Raw genomic sequence first — 24,944 nt, 5'->3', positions numbered from 1 at the left:
GGAGAGAAAATTAAATCTTTTATTCAAATGTATTAAAGGGTAGTAATGAAGTTAGCGAAACCCACTACAGTAATAGCATAAAAAGGTATCTTTAAAAGAGAATGGTGCAAGTAGTTACCTTATATAGATCATGAATACATACTCTTAATATACTCAAGAAAGTTAAGCAAATAAATACTTGTAGATTGGGATGAAGTTTCCAATGATACCACCAGATTAGGACTTTAAAACCTGCCGTCTCTCAAACCACTTAGGCAAAAGTGAAGATGATGTACTCAGTAAAGCTGTGTTGTTGACTCTAAGTGACTTGTGAAAATGCAGGCACTGGTATCAAGGGTGCACGTGAGAATGAAAAAGCACAACAGCATTTCTAAATTAGCGTTTCAATAGGCAGATATGTGAAAATAAAGTATTGTAAGTAGCATAAAAAGTAATTGCGTATTAGTATACTGAGTTAACTGAAATTTACTTTTACTATGCAAGCATCATTGACTAAATATTCTAGTTGTAAAATAATTAGTTCTTGTTTCTGAAAATGATCTTTATAGGATAGGAAAAAATATGCCAAACAGGATGTATCAAAATAAATATTTATTAACATTTGAAGCTTTATGTAGATACACCTTTAAAAGCAAACGTGCAAATGTGAGGAATTACAAAAATCAACCTAAAATCCGTTTCTCCCAAATAAGTATAAATGAACATTCAAGATTAGTAGGGCCCCTACCAATGGAGTAAAAAGTCTGTCTGAATGAATACAGGTAATTACTTTAAATGACTTCCAAATAGTCTCCTTTATAGTAACAACTCCAAAAAGTACTAAGAGACCGAAAATATCCAGAACACGGTGTTTCAACCTTACCCTAACTCAGTAGTAGCGGTATACAAATATATTTCCATCTTTTTGTCCAGCCAGCAAATGAGAATCTGCACCCGACCATTTAACAAAAGACCAGTTCTGGTCAGAGACAGGTGGAAGGAGAGCAGTGCAATGACCTAGGAGTAAGTCCCAAATGGCAATGGTTCCAGAAGTTAATACTGCTGCTGCAAAATGATCTTTCACGTCACCTTCCAGGAACCTAACAGCAAGCAGAGAAAAGACAATTCAGACCACATATCAAAAAAACAGACAAACAGAAAAAAACATGAAAAAAAACAGGCCCAAACCATGCTCTCAGGAAGAACAAAATTACCTGGAAATAGGAATGCCTGTGTTTGCAATCCAGGACTGCTGGCTATAATCACTAGAGACCCTGACTGTCTCTCTGATGCACCTCTGTATCCCCTGCACACCAGCTCACAGGGGCCTGCCTCCCACTCCTCAAACCAGCTGAGCTCCGTCTCACCTAATTGTCTTCGCTCTTGCTCTTCCCTCTCCTTGGCAGCTCTAACCCCAGAGCTTAGCCTGGCTGGGCTTTGGTCATCATTCAGGCCTGTCACCTCCGTAGAAAGGTCATACCTACTCAGAGATCTGAGAGCGCACACACACATACACTCTGCTCCCTCTCTATCGCAGCACCTCTGTTTATCTTCACAGCACTCCTCACTATGGGAGATTCTCCTATTTCCGTGTTTGGTCCCACACAAACATCATAAACATCATAAAACAAATCTGGTTGTCTTTTTAAGACAGGGCTCTGCAGTCAGCTACCGGGGTTTGAATTCTAACAAAGTAAGAGATGTGCAACCCTGGCAAGTCATTCCACTTCATCAGTAAAACAGGGATATGATGATATGAGTACCTACTTCATAGGATTGTTGTGAAGTTTAATGAAACAGTTGATATAAAAAGCTTAGCACAGTACCTAACACACAGGAAGTGCTTAATAAAAATTAATGATTATTCCTTACTGCCATATCACCAGCACCTTGCACAGAGCCTGGTACACAGTCAGCCCTCAGTGAATATTGTGAGTGAACTGAATGATATATTTTATCTCTGGCTCGCACCCAACTTTGTATAGCTGATTCCTAGCCCTTCTTTTGAAAATCCATCAAGTTTTCCTTGACAGTCTCTCCCCAACCCTCCACTGCCAATTAAGGTGCCTTTCCATCCTTTGTGCTCCCCAAAAGTGCAAGCCTCATGGCATTGTGTGCCCTGAAGAGCAGTCACTAGTTGTTTCTTTTTTGAACAGAAAAAGGTTTATTGCAAAGGCCAAGCAAGGAGAACAAGTGGCTTGTGCTCAAAAACTCGAGCTCACTAGGTTTCTCTTCTAACTTCCATGAGATTAGAAATAGTAGTGCTTCCTACAGGATTGGCACCAAATAGGCTTTCAAGATTTACTAAACAAATGGGTTTGAAAAGTGACAAAGGAAATGTTTGACCAGGTAGTTATCTGTATCCTCAATTTCTAGGCCAATGACTATGGTTCTCTCTTTATATCCAAGAAAACAAGTATTATGCAAGCATATATTGCAGATGAGAGTTCTGAGGTTCTTGTTGACCTAAGAGCATTTGCAGAAATGCCACAGCTGGCTAAGTACATAGGGAGAGAGACTTTAAGAACATGCCATGATCTTGCAAGCTTTGCACAAGATCCAAAGAAACATAGAAATATACATTGTAACTATCAAGGTTCCTTACCCTTGTGAGTTACTAAAGCTAAACTTTGTGATCCTGATTTACCAGGTCTATTTTCAAACATTAATAAAGGCAGTCTTTATAAATGATACCTTCAGATGTTGCTCGGTTCGCCTAATATCAGCACTACTTCAGAGCTTTACATAGCTCAGAAAACTGTTGGGATGACAGTAACTGTGGCATTGGGAAATAGATCTTCTCATCAGTCAACAGATAAATATTTATCAAAACATAAGTATCAACTGCCTCCATGATGGAGATTCAGTCAAGATTTCAAAGTAAAGGTGTCTTTGTACATTTAAAACTTCCTTGATTTAGGTTTCATGAAAAGAACATAAATTATAGTAAGTTTTTTGTAGAGAATATTAATTACTTTGTATTTGAAATGTTTTTGGTATGGGAAAAAACAGGGCTTGAAAACACATAAGATACCTATCCAGTGCCATACGAGTGGGGATCATACGATGTAGGGAATCTGAGGTTTGACTCAGATCTACTAAACTTCATACTTCATCCCACTTCTTTTTTTTTTTTTTTTTTGGTAGTACGTGGGCCTCTCACTGTTGTGGCCTCTCCCGTTGTGGAGCACAGGCTCCGGACGCGCAGGCTCAGCGGCCATGGCTCACGGGCCCAACCGCTCCATGGCATGTTGGATCTTCCCGGACCGGGGCACGAACCCGTGTCCCCTGCATCGGCAGGCGGACTCTCAACCACTGCGCCACCCGGGAAGCCCCCCATCCCACTTGTTAACGTTCTTTACTATGATCTGTAGTATGTCATGTTTCCATTCATGTCAGTGACACAAAAATATCTGGTTTCTGTATTTGCACAAATGCTTCTTAAAATGTCATACTCATTAAATGGCAATAACACACTTGCCTTCCAGCCTGCCCATGAGGAAGGCAGTAGAGCATCACGCCCACACTCAGGGTCGTCTTTGGGTTAATCACAATCAGCTGAAACACAGGGCTTCCCAACAACTTGCTCTCTTTGGCACAAGGGTGACTCAGAACAACAAACAGGAGCCCCTGATTTAGGAGAAAAATTAATAACCAAGTGAATCATCAAGAGTATGTGGGGAAAAAAGCACTGGCAGAGACAAAACTAAAGAATTACAGGAACGGTCAACAGGCTCTTAAATTTCCAGGATTTAATCCCTGGCTCACTCTTTTCCAGGCAGAACTGTTGAGGGTATCCCTGAGCTGGACTTCTGGCTTCTCCAGCAGAGGGCTCCCCATGACATTACAGCCAGTCTTTGCAGGCATGACTAGCTGACTTATCAGCTTCCTCCACTTTACAGCCTACTAACATCTCATGCCATCTCTTTGGGAAAATGCTGGCATAAGAAAAAAGGGCATATAAACACACGGAGGGAGTCCTCAGACTAGAAATGTTCATCTGTAAGTTGGTTTTTGAAACTTCAGAAGACATTTTCCCATAAAAACAACCTTTTAAGTGGTGGCTGCATTCTCAGGCCAGTCTGCAATAGCCTGTTTATTTATAGAGTAAAAACGACCAAGAAAAGACACCATCACCTATAGTTGTTTCTGTGGGAGAATGTGGTACAGACCTCTCCTGGCTTTAAAATTACATGTTCTAATAATAACATTATTGTGTGTGAAAATATATGTCACACATACATGTATATACACATATATATGTATGTTGTACATTGAAAGTAGTTATTTTGGGGGGTAAAATAGGGAAAATTAATTATAGGGCCATCTTAAGATTAATAACATTCATTTCTAATTCATCCATTTCTATCAATAGAATGACTGAATTCTGAGAATGAATTACCTTTATAATTAAAAAACAACCAAGAGTCAAAAAATGTTACATGCTATACACTTAACTAGGGGTTGGCAATCCGTGGCCTACAGGTCAAATCTGGCTCAATGCCTATCTTTGCATGGCTCATGAGCTAAGAATGATTTCTGCATTTTGAAATGGTTGGAAAAAAGAGGAAGAACATTTTGTGCCACATGAAAATTATATGAAATCCAAGTCTCAAAGTTTTATTGTCCAAAACGTTTTATTGGAACATAGCCACATGATTTGTTTACGTATTACCTCTGCTGACTTGGGGCTGTAGTGGCAGAGTAGAGTAGCTGCAACAGAGACCATGTGGCCTGCAAAGCTGAAAATATTCACCATCTGGGCGTTTACAGAAAACGTTTGCTGATTTCTGTACTGAACTATTATTTCTGGAGGTTGGCTTCATGGAGAAATTTTACTTCCTATCTTATACATTTCTGTGTTAAATGTTTTAATATCAAATAGGTATTAATGTTGTAATAACAAAAATGTAAAATTATTTAAATGCCTAGTAGGTATATTTAAGCATTCCAGAAATAAATTCAACCCTCTTATTTTAAGATGAAAAAAGTTAGCCCCTGGGCTTCCCTGGGGGCGCAGTGGTTGAGAGTCCACCTGCCGATGCAGGGGACACAGGTTTGTGCCCTGGTCTGGGAAGATCCCACATGCCGCGGAGCGGCTGGGCCCGTGAGCCATGGCCGCTGAGCCTGCATGTCCAGAGCCTGTGCTCCGCAACGGGAGAGGCCACAGCAGTGAGAGGCCCGCGTACCGCAAAAAAAAAAAAAAAAAAGTCCCAAGATAATGTGATAGATTATCTAAGATCACACAACATTTTCTTTGTGGCATACGGGATCTTAGTTCCCTGACCAGGGATTGAACTCATGCCCCCTGCAGTGGAAGCGTGGAGTTTCAACCAATGGGCCTCTAGGGAAGTCCCTAAGATCACACAACTTTTGAGTTCATTTCCACAGATGCTGCTAGACCAGGGAAAGATGCATCCTTTGTGTTCAGAGCTTCTGGGTGCTGATGCTCACAGAGCTGCCACTGCGGCTGGGCCGGTCAGTCTCCACACAGCGCTGAGCTGGCTGCTTCTGCCTCTGCTCATGGATCAACAGTGGATACTCAGGCAGTTATCCCTGACTCCTGGACAAATACCTTCACCCTGTTCAGATGTTAACACTGGACCGTAAGCCAAATCTATTAATGCAATGGCTAAGAAGCTGTGTTGAGTTCTATATGAGAATCCTAAAGCCTCAGAGAAAAACATGTCTAGGACCACTTAATCATCCTTCCTAAGGGCATGCATTCACATCATAAATCATTTATGGCAATGTGGTTGGGAGCCAGGTCTGATAATAGGCCTACTATTTCCAGGTACAAATTCACAGCTGGAAATCAAGGTTTGCCCTTAAGTCATACAGCCAGAAATTTTACCCAGTCATATTGTGCCATCACTTATTTTCACTGATAAATTTTAAGAAAGAACAAACACTGCTATCCAATTTTGAAAAAATAATAGGCACCAGGAAGGGTCAGGTAATTACTACTTACTAAGTTATTGTTCTCACTCAGTGAGGCCAACAGTAACACACAAAGTGGTCCCAGCAGATCATTACTTACCATTTCAGAATAAGCTTTGTGACAGACTGAAGCTTGGTAGGAATCACCAATGTGCATCTTTTTCAGGAGTTGACCAGTTTTTAAATTCCTTGGACACAAAAAATAAATAAGTTGTAATATTCTTCCAGCAAATTGGTTTTGACATAATGTTCTCTTATTTATCACAGAATCCTTTAGGAGGTGACCAAGGGAAAAACTAAGAGACACGGCACCTTAGTTTTGTTTAGCCACCAATTTAGCTAAAAATAAAACTATAGTTTAACTTTGCCAACAGTGTAATTTAATAGTTTAGCTTTAGATCGAATCTGCTATGCCACGAGGGATAAATCTTTTCACATTCCATGAGAAAAGTTTTCCATTATCTCATTTTACTTGTATTGAAATTAGGCACATGGCATAGCTCTATTATTAGGATTTTATCACTCTTCTTGTTATGCCTATATTTTCCATGGAAGACAATGGTCAGGAAACCAAATTTGGTTAGGGGAGAGACTACACCTAAAATAGACTTAGAATTATGTCTCTATAATATATGTTTATACTAGAGCTAGACCAAGATAATGGAGAGAAAAGATAATGTGGCTAGTCCAAGACAATGGAGAGAAAATGGACTGAGATGGGATAAAAAATGGAAAAAGGAAGACAGGAGAGGGTGAATACAAAGAAGAAAAAAATAAAGTTTGTTGGAACCACTCCTTAGCTTTATTGAGGATTTGTGACACTGATTAACTGTTCTACCATGTGACTCTACTGGTGAGAAACTTTCAATTGGCTCCCCGTTAGCCACAAGATAAAGTCCGAATTCTTTTTCATGGTACTTATAACCCTCGTGAATCCAGCGCTGCAACACTATACTACTCACTGCTCCCTTACTTGAAAGCTTCTCATTGTCTGGACAAAATATTGTGCATATTCCTGGCTCTATATCCTTGTTCAAGCTATCCCTCCCAACGCGCTCCCCATTACTGACTAATTCTCATCCCTGTTATTGACAATGCCCATCTATTCCTTAAGGCCTAGATTATGTCCCATCCCCTCCCAGCTGTATGAGCTCAATTTAGATTCCATCACTCCTCCCAGTCTGCACCAGTCCACAGAAATCTCCTCTCCTCCAATTCCCTATAGTACTATCCATAGGCCTCATTTTTTATTTAATATATACTGTAATAGGGTATAATATATTCATTCAACAAATACTTCTGAAGTTTCTATGCACCAGGTACTATGTATAAAAACTGAAGAAAGAAAACTAAATTCTCATGTACTTATGCAAGGTTTTCCTCATATAAAGAACACCAGAATGGTTTATTCCTTACAAAGGTTAGTACAAGTTCCATATTTAGTAACTGCGTTTTCCCCAAATCCCAAAGCACTTTGTTTAAATCTCTATCACTTTGACCTTATGTAAATTGTAAAGGAATTATATACTTTGAATTGCAAAGCAATCTTATTTCCCTACTAGATTTTAGGGGGCTTGGGACCAAAATTCATATCTGATTCATATCTGCATCTCTCACAGAGAATGGTACATAAGTAGAGATTCAAATACCTAGTAAATAATTGAAAGATGGGTGCTCTGTTAATATAGCTTGATCAAGATTAAATATTTAGACCTTCAGCAATAGTTTCAAAAAGGACCACTGAACCTTGATTATAACATGAATCACTTTAGACATCTAACATATCAGGTCAATAGGGAAGGTGAACAACTACTATATGTAAATGTAAAGTTATACAGAACCCAAAAGGTAAATGATAGATTTTGATAGACATCTATGAGTAACTACTCTAAGCAAGGAGCTAAGACAGACACTGAGAATAGATATAAGATACAGTACCTATATTCAAGGACTTTCATAATACAAGGTAGTATATGCTAAGTTAAAAATAAGGGCAATATGAACTCAGAGAGGAAAACATCAATGAGGGCTGAGGTGCTACAACAGAACTTAAGGCAACTTAAGGCAACCTTAAACTTAGAATTTAAACTGATACTTACAGGTTAAGTAGAGAGGTCCCTTCCTAGCCTCAAATTCCACTGTGATCCCTTATCTATGAAATGCCAAAGGCTATTATTATTAGAAGGGGGGAACTGAAGGATGGAATGAAAAAAGGGAGTGAAGGAATAGGGAACAGGTGGAGAGGAATTTTTGTGAAGCATAAGGGAAATGAAAGCTGCAAAAAGCAAAATGGGCCCCCATTGAAGGTTTTATTTTTGGCGGCGGGAGGTAGGAGGACTGCGAGGACGAGTATTTATAAAGTAATAGTATAAAAGATGATCTGGGGGCTTCCCTGGTGGCGCAGTGGTTGAGAGTCTGCCTGCTGATGCAGGGGACGCGGGTTTGTGCCCCGGTCCGGGAAGATCCCACATGCCGCGGAGCGGCTGGGCCCGTGAGCCATGGCCGCTGAGCCTGCGCGTCCGGAGCCTGTGCTCCGCAACGGGAGAGGCCACACAGTGAGAGGCCCATGTACCGCAAAAAAACAACAGCAACAAAAAAAATGATGTGGAGGTTGAATATTGATTGAGGGCAAGGAGACCAATTACTAGATTATATAAATAGTATAGGAGCCAAACAATGAAAGTCCAGACTACAGAAAGAGCAAAAAGAATAGAAAAAACAAGTTTTATTAAGAACACTGTTCTCAAACAAGACCTATGTGTGGAAACCCTGAGGAAAGTGCCTAAAGTGGAAACCTGCTCCTTGAAGACAGCAGGACATCTGAAAACAAAGTCTTCTGGCAGATTAGGTCATGGTCAAATTCCAGAGGCTCCCTGGTGGGGAGGGGACAAAGTTTCTCTCAGGGGTCATGCTTTCCTCGTTTATTCCTAGAGGGTTAGGACTGGAAAATGCAGAACAGGCAGGTAGCAGTGACACTAATATCTTAACTTTCTTTCACCAAGACCCATTCTGGCCCCAAGGGAATAGTTAATGGCGAAGCCTTCTGAGAAAAAAAAAAAAATCAACTTCTTCTCCTACTACAAATTAACCTTACAAATGCCTGTGGCCGGGTGTGGTTCTCTTCCACGGTCAGGAAAGAGAGGTGGCTGGGGACTCTTCGACTTCAGTTACCCTACCACAAATGTGTTAATTTGAATCTTGAAATCATGCTTTATACATCTAGTAATTCTGGATAGTATTCTAGACATTATGAATGACACATCACATAAACTCTACATTCTGTTAGGTTCCTCTGAAAAATATTGATTTTTTTCCCCCTAGTAAACAGTGAAATTGGCTAAACTCAAATTCCAAATGCCGAAAACCCGGTTCAGTTCTTTTTGCTTTACCTGGGCTGCTTCAAGTCTGTCCTGCATACATGCAGTTTAAAGGTCAGCCAGATATTTAGGTAGAGAATATAGCCAGAGTTTAGGGCTCCTTCTCTGGTTCTCTACTTTTTGGGATTTTTCTTCCTCGCTTTCTAGCTGCTGTAGTTACCTTGATCTCTATCCTTCAGTCCTTTAAGCCAGCAGGACAGAACATTTTCTATCAGGCTCTTAATAACTGAGTGTGCAGACTGGGGCCTGCCTGCTGAACAGGAGATTCGCCCAGTGACATTTCCTTCTTCTAAGTATTGAACTTCCTCCAGCATATTTCTTTTTTTCTTGCTCTCTAGTGCTTTCAGATAGTTGATTTTTATATTTTGTGCAGAGTTCATAGGTATTTTAAGTAGGAGAATTAGTCTGAGAAAGCTACTCAGCCATTAACTGGAAGCAATTTTTTTTTTTTTTTTTTGTATTTTGGCCGTGCGGCGAGGCACGTGGGATAGTTCCCTGACCAGGGATCAAACCCGGGTCTCTGCAGTGAAAGCGCCAAATCCTAATCACTAGGCCACCAGGGAACTCCCAGCAGTAGATTTTTGTCAACAAAAAAAAATTTCATTTATTTTAAAATTGTCTGCTTGGACTGTCTGAATTAATCTTGTTAAGACAAGTATATAGCATTTGATAGTAAACAAACAAAAACACAATCATATTTACAGAGTCTCTTATTTAATCTTAATAACCCTGTGAAATTAGAGGTAAATCCTTATATTACAGATGAGGAAACTGAGGCCCTCGAGGGAAAGCTTACCAAATAACAATGTTGTTCATTACAGTAGTACCAAGCAGAGCTTCCTGCATCCCTTGAACCTCAGCAAAAGTTAGTATAGTCTCTTCAGGGTGCATCAAAAACTGTTTTTCTTTGCTTCTGCATTAAAAACAGTATTAAAAATCAGCACTTTCTACCAAAGCAGTTTCTAAGCAGCCCTTCTACATTATTATTGAACTATGCATAATAAACACTAACCTAATGCCAGAAAAAAAATTTCAGCCAGAAAACACATGTATTCTAAACTTTCTACAATGAACATTTATTACTTTCATATTACCTACCTGGATATATTGCAAGCACCTCAAATTCATCATATCCAAAATTAAACTCACCAGCTCTCTCTTTAAACCTTGTGTTTCTTTCTGCATTGCTATCTCAACTAACCGTTCCACCACCCACCCAAGTGAGCAACCCAGAAACATGGACTTTATCCTTGTGTCCTTCCTCTCTATTTACTCAATCACCAAGTCCTAATGACTTTATCATCTCATCTCTCTCAAATCCATCTGTTTCTCCCCATCTCCACTAATGCTTTCCTAATTTAAGCAAACAATTATTTATCTCTTGCTTATTTTACTGCAACAGGTCATGGATTAAATAAGACAAACAAGGTCCATGCCCTCCGTTATTAGGAAAGACAAATAAATAATTACAATAGGGCTTCCCTGGTGGCGCAGTGGTTAAGAATCTGCCTGCCAATGAAGGGGACACGGGTTTGAGCCCTGGTCCGGAAGATCCCACATGCCTCGGAGCAACTAAACCCGTGTGCCACAACTACTGAGCCTGCGCTCTAGAGCCCGCGAGCCACAACTACTGAGCCTGTGAGCCACAACTACTGAAACCCGTGTGCCTAGAACCCATGCTCTGCAACAAGAGAAGCCACCGCAATGAGAAGCCCGTGCACCGCAACAAAGGGTAGCCCCCACTCGCCGCCACTAGAGAAAGCCCACGCACAGCAACAAAGACCCAACACAGCTAAAAATAAATAAATAAAATAAATTTTTAAAAAATCACAATAAAGTGTAACAAGTGTATAACAGACATAGAGGATGCTATGAGTTCCATTTTTAGCATGTTGAATTTGAGGTAACCACGAGATGTCTAATAAATAGGCATGCAGGTCTAGAGGTTGAGAAAGAGCTCAGAGTTAGAAATATATGTTTGCAAGTAGCCAGCATCCAGATGGTACCTGAAGCAATGGAAACTGAGTTTGTGAAACCAGAAAAGGGTATAGGATCTTGAGGTATTTGTAATACTTAAAGTATACACAGAGATGTCAAGGGAGACTGAAGAACAAACTACACTTGCTGAGCCTCTCTGCTCCACTGCCTTCTTCCCTGCCATGTCTGGCTCCATTCCTCTGAACTGCTTCTATGTTATAGCCCAGTATTGAGGCAGAACCTGCTATACTACACATATAGCAGAGAAAACAAGATGCTACTGATTCAACTTTCTCTGAAACCCTGTGATAAAATCATTCTTGATCTAATAGTTAAAATCAACCAATGCTTTTCTTACCCTCCATCTTCTGCAAACGTCATGATTTCTACTTGTTGATCACAAAGGGTCCCACTGCTACTGACTAGCCTCCTCTTTGTCAGGCCAAGCACAGCTTTTATATTTCCAGAACTCAGGAGCACTTGCTTTTCACTTTTACCATCAGGAGAACAAAGTAGTGCCCTAAACCAAATATAAGGAAAAATGTAGAGAAGTCAGGAGTAAGTCTTTAATATTAAAGAACTAGGTTCAAACCTTAAAAGGAAACTTCAGTTAGGGATGTCATTGATAGTTTTGTTTGTTTGTTTTTTAACAAATCTCTCTTTAGACTAAATTTAGATTCTTTCAAGACTGAAGACTAGGTTATAACTTGTGCTCAAAACAAGCTGAGGGGCTTCCCTGGTGGCGCAGTGGTTGAGAGTCCGCCTGCCGATGCAGGGGACACGGGTTCGTGCCCCGGTCTGGGAAGATCCCACATGCCACGGAGTGGCTGAGCCTGTGAGCCATGGCCGCTGGGCCTGCGCGTCTGGAGCCTGTGCTCCGCAACAGGAGAGGCCACAACAGTGAGAGGCCCGCGTACCGCAAAAAAAAAAAAAAAAAAAAAAAAAAAAACAAGCTGAGAAAGATCAAGGGAAAGAAAAGAATACTCCTTGAGAATTACATACCTGATTTCTCTGATTTCCAAGTTTCCCAAAGCCACACACACAAGATTACAAACATCAGGCACTAGAACTATCTGTAATACTGGGACCTAAATAAAACAAAACAGCCAAAAATTATATTTGGTTGTTTCATCTTTAATTAATCTAAATTTTCCAAAATTTGTCACATTCCTTTCTAGTGTCATTATACCAGGATAGTTTCCAACATCTGAACAAATGTGAAAACGTTCAGCAAACACCCTCTTTTTATAAGCTTAAATCCAAATAAGCTATGTGCATAATAGTGTTTACTGTGGCATTTATTTAACACAATCTATGCTCTAGCAATGGGAGAATAATTAAATAAATTCTGGCATGTGGATGAATGGAACAATCTGTAGCCATTTAAAGTAAGTTTATTCACTGAATGAATATTTATTGAGCAACACTCTGCAAAGCACAGTGCTAGAAGCCGGGGTATACTGGAGAACAAGAATGAAATCTGCCAAGACAGTAGTAAATCTTAAGCATTCTCACCAAGAAAAAAAAAAAGGAAACTGTGAGGTGATAGATGTGTCGATTAACTTGATTATAGGAATCCTTTCACAGTGTGTATGTATATCAAATCATCACATGTGTACATCACAAATGTACACTTTAAATATATTACAATTTTATTTGTCAACTATACCTCAGTAAAGCTGGAAAAATAAAATTCAAAATAAACAAATAATTAAGTATGAAGAATATGTAGAAACCAGGAAACATGTTTATATGGTAAGAAAAGGCAGGCTTAAAAATTTTAGGCACACTAAGATTGCAACCATGTAAGATACGTACAAAGGTAGACAAGGACAGAAGAAAGTATATACAGAAAAAAAAGCAGAAATAACATTTTGGTGAGAGGTAAGGAACAGAGGTATCAGCAAGTTTAGAAGTCAGAATAGATATGAAATTCCAAGCTCCTCCAGCAGATCTAGCATAAAAATGCATCTCTGGATAAATATATGATAAAGCAAATAAAGTACAGTGTTAATTGTTGAGACTAGATGCTGGGTATATGGGTGCCCCCTGCACCACTTTTCTGTATGCTTGAATATTTTCATAATAAAGTGTTGGGGAAAAACCGCATCTCTCTGCTCTGTCTTGCATAGTCATAGATCCCATATTTTTGGTAAGCTGCACATCTATATTACCATGCAAATGATTGGAAAGATCTCTTTCAGCTATAATATTCTGACTTACCTCTGCGAAGTGCCAGGAATAAATTTTTTCCCACTGCCAAGTATCCAGAGGTTTCCAAAGAGAAACTACGTATTCACAAGCAGTTATGATACACCGTTCTTTGAAACCAGCTATTTCCCACCACATGGCACTCACATCCACAGAACAGGAACCTGAAGGATTCTAACACAGAATGGCAACAACAGTTATGTTAAAGGGATCCTTGGGGGCTGCTTAATAAAAAGAATAAGTATGAAAAGTAATGGATTACAAGGATTAGATGAAATACCAACTACATGTAATTAAAATTTTATGCAGGTCAAAAGAAAGAGCTTTGTGGGTCTTACGGAACTACAACAGTTGTCCATACACACTTACAATGATAGATTTAAAAACATGTAGCTCCAGACTGGAAAAGATTCAGATTTAACCACAAAAAAACAGACCATAAGAACTAACTGGAACATTAATTAGCTCCATAAGAACCTTTGGAAATGAAACATTCTGATGAAGCACCCATGGGTTGAAGAGGGAACAAAACTGAAAGAACATATTATTTCTAAACGAACATGCAGAATCTGGTGGCCAAAGCAGTATGCCCCAACCCCCCGAAACAGAAAAAAACACAAAAACCTATAATTATAAAGGTATTTACAAAGTAAGCAAGCAACTCAAGAAGTTAGTAAAAGAACAATGAAATAAGCACAATGATAAACAGAAGGAAGGACTTACTAAGGATAAAAACAGAAAAAAAAATGAAATAGGAAATCAAAAAACTCAATTAACAATCAACACAACCAAAACCCAGTTTTTTTGGAAGACCTATAGGATGGACAAACCTCTTAAGTCTGATATAGGAAAAAAATACTTTTATATAGAAATGGGGAGTGAGAAGAGAGAGGCTTAACTGCATATACACAGACCAAAAAGCTGTAAGAATAATAAATAACTTTTTACCTACAAATTTGAAAATACGAATGAAATGGTTGATTCCTTTAAGAAACTAAGTTATTAAAACTGATTCATGAATAGCTTTGAAACAACATAGGTATCATTATGTGTTTTTTATAGAAAAGGAATCTGGGGCTCAGAGGCTAAATGATTTGTCCCACGTCACACAGCCAGTGATCCGGAGAAATAGTTTATGTGGATTTAAAGCTCTTTCTTCTACACCAGTTGTTCTCAACTAGAGGCAATTTTGCAACCCTCCCCTGGGGGAGAGTTAGCAGTATCTGGAGACACTGTTGGTCATCAGTACTGGGAAGGGGGTATTACTGGTAGATACCAGGGCTGTTGCTAAATACCATACAATGCACGGGCCAGTCCCCTACAGGAAAGAATTATCCAGCCCCAAATGTCAACAGTACTGAGATTGAAAAACGTTGCTCTACACCATCCTACTTCAAGTATAAAAAGTTAACCAGGACAGGGGTCTAATCCACTTCTCTGGATTTACCAAAATATCATTAACAGAGTACTATAATTTATATTTCTCAGAACCATATATAACACATAGCATATGAAAATTAACCATTCATTATGTCATAACCTAGAACTGCTACCCATTTTCTTACAAATCACCACAAGTGATTCTTCTAGAAATACTATATCATTTGGGTAGGAGAGTCATGAATGACCCCCCTCTCTCTCTGTCAAAATACCTGATTTAAAATTTAGATACAGAGAGTTAAGTTGTTCTTGGCAATAGCTTGACATATAAACTTCTTCAGAAGATCTCAAAATATATTCACAGGTAAATATTGTGGAAAACAAAGAATTTAAATCTGTTTTTCTGAATCTATTCTATCAAGTTTTTCTAATGATCAAATTCTTCTGCATTTTCCTATCAATTCATCACATTTTTCACATGTAAGACACAAGACATATTGTAAGTTAACAGTCTTCCGACCTTTAACTTTGAAACCAATTGTAGGGTGCCTGGGTTTAAGCTATCACAAGCAGGAACGTCTGCTATTTCAGTCTGTGGAAACAAAAGTCACATAATTAATTTATACTTTATGTATGATATCAGGCTGCATCACTCACTCATCAAACTATTTCCTATGTTTTATTTTCTATGGTAACAGCGGCAAAGTTCCAAATGCAACAGCTTCATTGATAACAAAGAGAACAGGATCCCTTATATTTAAAAATATATATTTTTTAATTAATCCTAATTTCCCCAGAATGAACTTAATGTTTATAGTGAAGCCATATCACAGAAACATGTTAAAACATTCTCAAACACTGAGGAACTGATGTGTAAGGTGGTCACGCTGTCCATATTCACTAAGATACTTCATTTCTTCGGAGAAAATTTCACAAAGGAAGCAGTCTGTACCTGTTCAGTGGAATGTTTCCGTAATTCCTGGCACATGTTTCCACGGAGCTGATTTTCTTTGTAGGTTGATGACTCGATGGGTAGAGCTGTTGCTTGCAGACCAGAGTCACAGTCACGGGAAGGCTGTCCTTCCCTTCCTGCCACATGCAGGCTGCTATCTAATTTTGGTGGGCTGCTCCAAAATTGTTTATGGTCACTAGCAAGGCTGACTGCGGCTTTTAAGTGAGAAAGCTGGGGTGTAGAGCAAGCTTGTCCAACAACCTCTGCAGACACCTTTTCTCCATGGGCTTGGGAGCCAAAAGCTGGAGTAGAGCCTAAGACGGGGAAAGCAGGTGAGCATAGGTCTGCTGTCGGTCTGTCATTATCATCAGATGCAACAGTATTTACAGGAGTGAAAAGTAAAATGGATGAAGAAAGGCCCTTCTCCTGCGGCTGGCTTTTTTGGTGTGGCATTTTAGGATGTGCCTTTCTTGGCAGGATGATCAGTTCCTCTTTCCCATCCTCCTTCTCTATAGTGATTTGTTTAGCGGTCAGTTGCTCCACAGCAACACAATTTCCCCCTTTAAGATGTCCCTCTCCATATATTTTTGATCCAAAAGGCTCCATCAGCTTTTCTGAGCAAGACTTCAGTTTTTCAAGCTTAAGAGGCCCAAAGTCTTCATCAGGTAACTGGAAGTCTGTGATTTTGAGAAAAGGCGACAGATGCTTTAAATTTAGCGTTTCACTCTTATGAACTGGAGAACTGAAAGCATCATCATCCAAAGATAAATACACGTAATTACTGTAAGAAAGGGAGTCCTCTTTTTGACAATGACCTTCCTTCTCTAAAACAGAAAGCAACAGAATACCCAACAAGAGACATTAATTCCCAACGAAGAGTGAGATTCTAAACTCCAATATAGTGCAGAGTTCATCACTTTTCCCACCCATGACTCTGAAATCTCAGTGAACAGTTCAAAAATCAGCCATAGGTTAGTGGTTAACTAGCAGCTCCTCCTGTAGGAGCAAAATCAATGTGGTGCTGACAGCACTAGCTAGAAGGGAGATGGGGGTGGAGTCCCAGCTCTGCCACTGATTCCCTGTGTTACCTTAGGCAAGTCAATTCACTTCATTTTCTTTGTCCCTCCTAGGGGAACTGGACTAAGAATCTCTAAAGTCCTTTCTGATCCAGAACTATGATTCCAACAGGCTACCAGAGTACAGTCTACAAAATGCTGGCCCTTCTCACTGAGGAAAACTTAGTCCCCTTTTCAAGCAAAGAGTAATTTACTAGACTTAAAGCGACAGGAATTCTGTATCACTCAAAGTGTAGCTGCATCCAACACCTAATAAACAGATAAGAAAGCTGTGGTTCATGTATACAATTGAATATTATCCAGCCATAAACTGATACAAGCTACAATGTGGGTATATCTCAAAAACTAGCTAAGTAAAAGCGGCCAAACACAAAACGTCACATATTGTATAATTTCATTAATATGAGATACCCCCAAATAAGTAAGTCCACAGAGATAGAATACAGATTGGTGGTTGCCAGGGACTGACGAGAGGAAATGGGAAGACACTGCTTAATGGGTATGGGGTTTCCCTTTGGGGTGATGAAAGTGTTTTGGAACTAGATAGCGGTCATGGTGACACAACACTGAGAATGTACTAAACGTCACTGAATTGTTCACTTAATTTAAAAAGTTATTAACTTTATGTTATGTGAAGGTCACCACAAGAAAAAAAAATTTTTTAATGTACCTGCAGGTTACTGAAATCACAGCAGATTATTTCAAAGTATACAAAAGAACATTTCAAGTTTATTATTAGATTGCCCTACATTCCCATTCCTTTGTTTTCTTGTTGGCCTAAAATATGATGATAAAAAAGTCATGATTATTATTTTTAAATTAATGAATCGTAGCTCATAGACCAAAGCCTGTGTCCAGTGGTATAGAGCAGCTGGCTGCCTGTTGTGTAAATAAAATTTTATTGAGACGACCACATTTACATATTGTCTATTGTTACTTGCACACTATACTCATGTAGCTGTGATGGAGCACAAAGACTATACTTCGTATCTGGCCCTTTACAGAAAGTTGCTGAGCTCTCACACAGAACTGGAGTGAATGATCTAGATTTTGTGCTCAGCTTATCAGATATAACTCCTGAGTAAATGAATAAAGAAGTTTAAATTATAACATGTCACTTGATATCCTTCAAAATCTGTGTCCTACAAACCTCAGAGAGACTGTATTAGGTATTTTACCCCCAAAAGTGGCTCAGAACAACTTCATTTTGCTAGACAATCATCCCCAAGAGTTTGTCAGGGGACTCTTACTCTGACACAGATTTAATTTTATTTCAAAAACATTTCCTATATTAGTTACTTCTCCCCATGGATAAAAGATTGTATGGTACCTCAATAAACACTAATTTTAGGTAAATATCCAATGTATTTTCCTTCTAAGTGTCAACTTTTTCACCCATATTTGTGAACTCTGGCACCATCCAGCTAGGGTTGAATTCTGACTCTGTCATTTTAAAGACAGAGTACTTTGATCTCCTTGCCTTAGTTTCCTCATCTGTAAAGTGAAGATAAAAATAGATTCTACCTCATGTACAGCTGGTGTGATGATTCAGTGAGTGTATGTACAACATTTAGAAAGTGCCAGGTACATAGTGCTAGCTACCACCACCATCAACCACAACTCAATTTACCTTTACCTCTCTTCTTACCATGAATAATTGCTTTTTCATTCTGATCTCTGTGCAAGGCAACTTCTTCCTTGGACCTATTAACACCTGATGTGCCAGAAGTTGGCAAAAGTAGTTCATGGTGATCTAACAGAGGGCTGCAGACTGACTTTCTTCTTCCTTTGCGTTTTCTACCAGATGGCTGGGTAACCGCCTTCCCAGAAAAGTCATTTTTAGTGGGGCCAGCGGGAGAGTTGACCTCAGTTAACGAGAGAAGTTTCTGAGGACTTTTTGAACTTGGTTGTTCTGCGTACGTGTCCGACATCTTAATTTCACTTTGGTTAGTTTCTTCATTGGAAACGTTTAACTTTTTAGCAGATTCCTTATTTTTATTTTTAAAGTCCTTTTTTCTGACATCCAAATGACTTTGTATTACAGCCTCCAGGGCTACTTTCCTCTGGCAATCTGACATGCGTCGTGTTGTTCTGACATAATACTCTGCAGGAAATAGAAGGCCTTCAAGCACTGTGCAAGAATGTGTTTGATTTTCTGTAGAAACGGGAGAAATTACTTCTAGGCTAAGACTCTTAGACTGACTTGGAACTTCTTTTTCCAGACGACTTTCGTTTCTACCACCAAGAGCATTATTGGGAGATTTAAAAGACATCTCTGTGTGATTTTGTTCTTTTAAGTTTTGGTTTTCATTTGCCACTAAGTTATCGTAGGTGAGTTCATTTATAGAACATGAATTATCTGCCTCCAAGTTAGGACTTCTAGGCGGCTGGTCACTTGCACTTATACTTTTGTTTACCTCTGGGTTATCTGTAAAGACAGTCATTTTTTTGTTTTGTGTCTCTAAGTTTACAGGCGAAGCAGGGCTAATGTTTTCTAAACTGTGAGTAGTAAGTTCACAGTTACTTTTAGGAGGCTCATGCTCGAGGTGCTGACCACTACTGCTGACTGATGGAACACGCAAAGGAAGAGTAGTCACGCTGGGGAAATTATTTCCTCTTAAGAGTGCATCAACATCTCTCTGCGGTTTGGCGTTTGGCAGAATTAATACACTCCCTACATTAGTTCCTGTAACTGGTACTGGAGAATCGGGAATGTCAGACTTAGGACTTGACGGGTAAGTTCTTATCTCAGTTACAGGTTTCTTAGGATTTTCTCTATTGATTTCTTCCTGTTCCTTTAGTCTTTTTCCAGAGAGTATGAGCGAATCAATATCAAAGAAAGACTCTCTCTCCTGTGAAATAAATGTTCTCTCCTGTTTCTTTCTTCTCCCTAGCAGCTTACTCTGCCTTTTCTTACCATCAGGGCCACTGACCCCGTACGGAAAATGTTCTTGGATATCATCTGATCTTTGTATGCGTGATCCTTCTGCTGGGATTCGTCCAGGGCTAAAGGACTCAGGCTCAAGGTCAAGTGTGATAGGTGTCTTTTCTCCAGTTTCTTTATCGACGTGGGTGTTGATTTGCAACGTGTCACAAGGAGATACTTTATTTTTAGGTTCTGAGAAAAAATTATATAGTTAATATTTTCCTTTTAAAATGACACAAAAACTACCCCATATTTATTTTTAAATATTACATATAAATACTACAAAACATTTACTTAAAAAAAGAGTCAATGCTATTTCGTTCAGACAGATTAAAGTTCAAGGGTTTTTTGTTTGTTTTTTGTTTTTCTTTCTGCGGTACGCGGGCCTCTCACTGTTGTGGCCTCTCCCATTGAGGAGCACAGGCTCCGGACGCGCAGGCTCAGCGGCCATGGCTCACGGGCCCAGCTGCTCCGCGGCATGTGGGATCTTCCCGGACCGGGGCACGAACCCATGTCCCCTGCATCGGCAGGCAGACTCTCAACCACTGCGCCACCAGGGAAGCCCGAAAAGATTTATTGCAATCATCTTTTCTCTTAGTTTTGTCTTCCAGCTTCATTGAAGTACAACTGACAAATAAATATTGTACATATTTAATGTGATGTTTTGATATATGTATATATTGTGAAATGTTGCTACAATCAAGCTAACATATCCATCATTTCATATAGTTACAATTTTTTGTGTGTCATGAGAACACTTAAGGTCAGCTCTCTTAGCAAATTTCAAGTATACAATAGAGTATTATTCCTTTTTTCTTTTTTTGGGGCCGTGCAGCACGCAGGACCCTAGTTCCCTGACCAGTGATCAAACCTGTACCTGCTGCAGTGGAAGCGTGGTGTCTTAACCACTGGACCGCCAGGGGAGTCCCTACAAGGGACCACCAGGGAAGCCCCATGTCTTTTTTTGGCTAAAGTAATTTTCATATCACTTTTCTTTTCTTTTTTTTTTGCCGCACTGCACGGCATCTGGTATCTCAGTTTCCTGACCGGGGATTGAACCCATGCTCCCTGCATTGGAAGCGAGGAGTCTTAACCACTAGACCACCAGAGAAGCCCCTCATACCACTTTTCTACTTCATTAGCTTCCAATTTATGATTATAAATTACCTGACTTCTAACATAAGAAATGATTATTGTTTTTTATTAAAATGTTCCCAGCCAGACTTTTTTCTTTGTGCATATATAATTTAAAAAAATCATCTTTCCAGGCTTCCCTGGTGGTGTAGTGGTTGAGAGTCCACCTGCCGATGCAGGGGACATGGGTTCGTGCTGTGGAGCAGCTGGGCCCGTGGGCCATGGCCGCTGAGCCTGTGTGTCCAGAGCCTGTGCTCCACAAAGGGAGAGGCCACAGCAGTGAGAGGCCCGCGTACTGCAAAAAAAAAAAAAAAAAAGTCATCTTTCCAATATTTAAGCAATAAATATAATTGCTAAAAGTTAAGAGAGGAAAAGAGCAACTAAATATGCAATCCAACTGAAATACAGTTTACTGTTCACAGAATGGGAGAAAATATTTACAAATCATGTATCTGATAAGGGTCTAATAGCTAGAATATATGAAGAACCCTTACAACTCACCAATAAAAAGACAAATGCCTAATTAAAATATCGGCAAGGACTTGAAGAGATATTTCTCTGAAGAAGATATACAAATGGTCAACAAGCACACAAAAAGATGTTCAACATCATTAGTCACTAGGAAATGCAAATCAAAACCACAATTAGATACCACTTCATATCTACCAGAATGGTTATAATCTTAAAAATAGAAAATTACAAGTATTAGCAAGGATGTGGAGAGACTGGAACCCTTGTGCATTGCAGTGGGAATGTAAAATGGTACAGCCACTGTAGAAAAGTTTGGCAGCTCCTCAAAAAAGTTAAACATAGAATTATCGTATGACCTAGAAATTCCACGCCTAGGTACATACCTGAAGGAACTGAAAATATATGTCCACATAAACACTTGTACATGAATGTTCATAGCAGCATAATGGCCAAAATTCATAATAGCCAAAAAGTAGCAACAACCCAAATGTCTATTAACTGACAAATGGATATACAAATTATGGTACATCTATATAATGGAATATTATTCAGCTGCAAAAAGGAATGAAGTACTGATGCATGCTTAGATGAACGTATAGATGGATGGATGACAGTTGAAAACTTTATGCTAAGTGAAAGATAGTCACAAAAGCCCACATATTGTATGGTTCCATTTATATGCAATGTCCAGGATAGGAAAACCCACAGGGACAAAAAGTAGGTTAATAGTTGCCCAGGGGTTAACGGTAGGATGGGCACAGGGTTTCTTTTAGGGGTGGTGAAAATGTTCTGTAATTAGATAGTGACTAGATTATACAATTTTTTGAATATACAAAGAACCACTGAATTGTATACTTTAAAGACTCTACTGCTACTGCTTATCTTCTGACTGTGAGAAAAAGAACCACAGCCAAGTTTACCTGGGAAATAAATAATAAAGCAAGTATAAGTGAATGGGCTCGCTTTACCTGTGTCGGTTAGCTGCGTTGAAACTTCCTGCTGGAGCGAGGAATCTTGTCCTTCTACTGTTCTCTTAATGGAATTCTTAAACTTCTCAGCTCTCTGGGCACGCTAGAGAAAACAAAAGCAGCTCACAAAACAATTTTACAAAAAAGAAATAAATTTTGGTTAAAAGCTTTATTAAACGAAGAGCTGTTTTTATATTCTTTGTACCACAATACCAATTTGAGAGAATAAGATTCACTTACCTGAAGGCGGGCCAGTGTCTTGCTGTATTCCCTTTTCAAGAATGCTAATTTTTCCTTCAACTGGAAGAAGAAAAACACCAAACAAAACTGAGCAGGTGGAAAGGAGGCATCAGAGAGAAGGGATGCAGTGCCTATCAGACACAAGCATGCGGCGCCCAGCTGGCCCTTCATCTAGAGGCAGTGGACGAAGCGGCACTGACTCATTCTACTTTCAGTTCTCACAGAACATCAAGCTCTATAACATCTCAGCATCTCTGCATAAGTTGTTCCTATCACCTGGAGCATTTCCTCCCCAACTCACTTTGCTAATTCCTACTGATTTCTCAAGACTCAGCTTAGATTTTTATTTCCCTGGGGTAAACGTCTAGGTCCTTCTCCAAATCCAAGTTAGGCATTCCATCACTCCTCTGTGCTTGCTTTATCACAGTATTTATTACACATATTGTCTGTTTGCTTCTGTTTCCTCCCATCTCACTGTGAGATCCTTGAAGGTAGCAGGGGCTGTCATCCTCAGACAGTCATTCGACTAATGAATCAGTCATTGGTCCAGGTATCTCCAGCACCTAGAACAATAACTGATACCTACCGTGTGTCAGTTCCAGTTCCAGGGGCTAGGTATACAGAGTGGTCAAGACCCCTGCTCCCAGGCAGCTTACACATAGTGAGGGGTACAGATAATAAACAAGGAAACAAATAAACAGGTGAGATGATTTCACATGGTCATCAATACCTAGACAAACAGGGTGATGTGAGAGTGTCTGGGCTACAGAAGAATGGACTACTTTAGAGACAGTGGTGAGGAAGGCATTTCTGAGGACTACCATTTGAGCCCAGACCTGAAGGAGGAAGAGCTAGCTTTGGGAAGATCATAGGGAAAGCAATTCGTCCAAGACGACACAATTCATAGGCATGATTCACACCTAGACTGCTTCTCACAGCTTCCTACTTATCACCATTCTTATCAACGTCTGGGAATTAGCTTGTTGACTTGTAAATGACCTCTGTCACCCCCACTGCAAGGCAGAATGGGATAAGAGGACTGATGAGTTATTGTGAATGAAGAGTTTCAGCACGATGCTTGGAAGAGCCAGCCCAAGATGCATTCGAGTTAACATTCGCCGGCCCACGTACAAGGTGTCATGTATAAGGATATTCACAGCAGCACTGTCATAGAAAGAAAAGCTGCAAACAACCTAAAAGGCTCTCGACAGAGTAATATGTAAAGAAAAGGCGGCACTTCCACGCTGCAGGATACTATAAAAAACTTTTAAAAATAAGGTAGGTGGGCTTCCCTGGTGGCGCAGTGGTTGAGAGTCCGCCTGCCGATGCAGGGGACACGGGTTCGTGCCCCGGGAAGATCCCACATGCCGCGGAGCGGCTGGACCCGGGAGCCATGGCCTCTGGGCCTGCGCGTCCGGAGCCTGTGCTCCGCAACGGGAGAGGCCACAGCGGTGAGAGGCCCGCGTACCGCAAAAAAAATAAATAAATAATAAGGTAGGTAAACATGGACTAATGTGGATGTTAAACACGGAGAAGGAAAACGGAAGTTGCAGAACCATCCGGATGATACCATTTACGAACATTCACCTTTCCAAAAAAATGTATTACTTTTTGGTGGTTAAAGAACACAACTGCACCCCTCCACACCCCCACCGCCCGTTCAACACGCGCACACGCGCGCGCGCGCGCGCACACACACACACACACACACACACACACAGGTGCACAAAAAGGTCTGAAATCCAGATTCTTAAGAGATTTACTTAAGGGGGTGGGGTGGGAGAAGCCAAGATTGAGAGTATGCAAGGTGGGCTGGGGAGGGTGTCAAAGCGAACTTTAGCTTTATCTACAGTTTTACATTTTGTACTTTTGCATTTCTGCTGTAAAGAAACTTCGTTCTTCAAACGCCACCACGGGAACACAGGGCTCTCCTACACTTTCACTTCCTGTGCCCCCTCAGTCCAGGGAAGTGGGTGAGAGGTCACTGCCGCCCTCTGATAGTGGAGGAAACAAAGACAGGCCTCAAATCCTGGGAAAGGGGGTCAAAGTTCTGAGTCAACCCTTCCCGCATCCCCGGCACCTTTTCCTTCTCCTCACAGCTGAGGGGCTTCCCAGGAGGCTCTTCCATCTGGCCGGCGGCCAACAAAAAGAGCATCTGTCGCTGGCCCCGGGCCTGCGGATACGAGGAGCCCGGCTGGCCCTAGGCCCCGAGGCTCCCGGGGAAGGTACGGGGTGCCCGGGATCCAGTCAGCCCACGGTCAGCCGGCCCACGCGGGCTGGGTGCACCAATCACCCTTTCCAATTACATCCGCC

The 24,944-nt window shown here is 40.3% G+C and overlaps 1 protein-coding gene across 11 annotated transcripts; it reads right to left on the bottom strand.

Moving 5' to 3' along the window:
• PALB2 (partner and localizer of BRCA2) lies at nt 1-24,896 on the bottom strand. 11 transcript variants are annotated; one of them, XM_027126623.1, is made up of 13 exons: nt 22,632-23,970; nt 22,392-22,494; nt 18,541-20,010; nt 15,817-16,640; nt 15,385-15,456; nt 13,497-13,658; nt 12,276-12,361; nt 11,632-11,793; nt 10,093-10,209; nt 6,020-6,107; nt 3,461-3,609; nt 863-1,079; nt 1-324 (listed from the first exon to the last, which is right to left on the bottom strand). In XM_027126623.1, the coding sequence occupies exons 1-12, from the start codon at nt 22,800-22,802 to the stop codon at nt 869-871; spliced, it is 3,615 nt and encodes a 1,204-aa protein (XP_026982424.1). In that variant the 5' UTR covers nt 22,803-23,970; the 3' UTR covers nt 1-324; nt 863-868. The 11 variants fall into 11 exon arrangements, with proteins under 11 accessions (XP_026982424.1, XP_026982425.1, XP_026982423.1 ...); XM_027126624.1 differs by lacking the exon at nt 1-324 and adding an exon at nt 24,712-24,896 and having other exon boundaries at nt 575-1,079; nt 22,632-22,691; XM_027126622.1 differs by lacking the exon at nt 1-324 and having other exon boundaries at nt 575-1,079; nt 22,632-23,969.
• Nucleotides 24,897-24,944: the final 48 nt, after the last annotated feature.

The sequence above is a fragment of the Aethalodelphis obliquidens genome, unplaced genomic scaffold, assembly GCF_003676395.1.
Source record: "Aethalodelphis obliquidens isolate GAN/ISIS:26980383/991018 unplaced genomic scaffold, ASM367639v1 scaffold30, whole genome shotgun sequence".
NCBI classification, from domain to species: Eukaryota; Metazoa; Chordata; class Mammalia; order Artiodactyla; family Delphinidae; genus Aethalodelphis; species Aethalodelphis obliquidens.
The sequence above is the reverse complement of the archived record's forward strand: the minus strand, read 5'-3'. Positions and strand labels throughout refer to the sequence as shown.

Coding starts and splice junctions, on each gene's coding strand:
- PALB2 (XM_027126623.1), bottom strand. CDS start 22,802: ATGAAGGGCCAGCTGGGCGCCGCATGCTTGTGTCTGATAGGCACTGCA. Junction 6,108..10,092: donor ATGAACAACATTGTTATTTG/GTAAGCTTTCCC, acceptor TTTGTGTCCAAG/GAATTTAAAAACTGGTCAAC. Junction 3,610..6,019: donor ACAAAGCTTATTCTGAAATG/GTAAGTAATGAT, acceptor CTCCTAAATCAG/GGGCTCCTGTTTGTTGTTCT.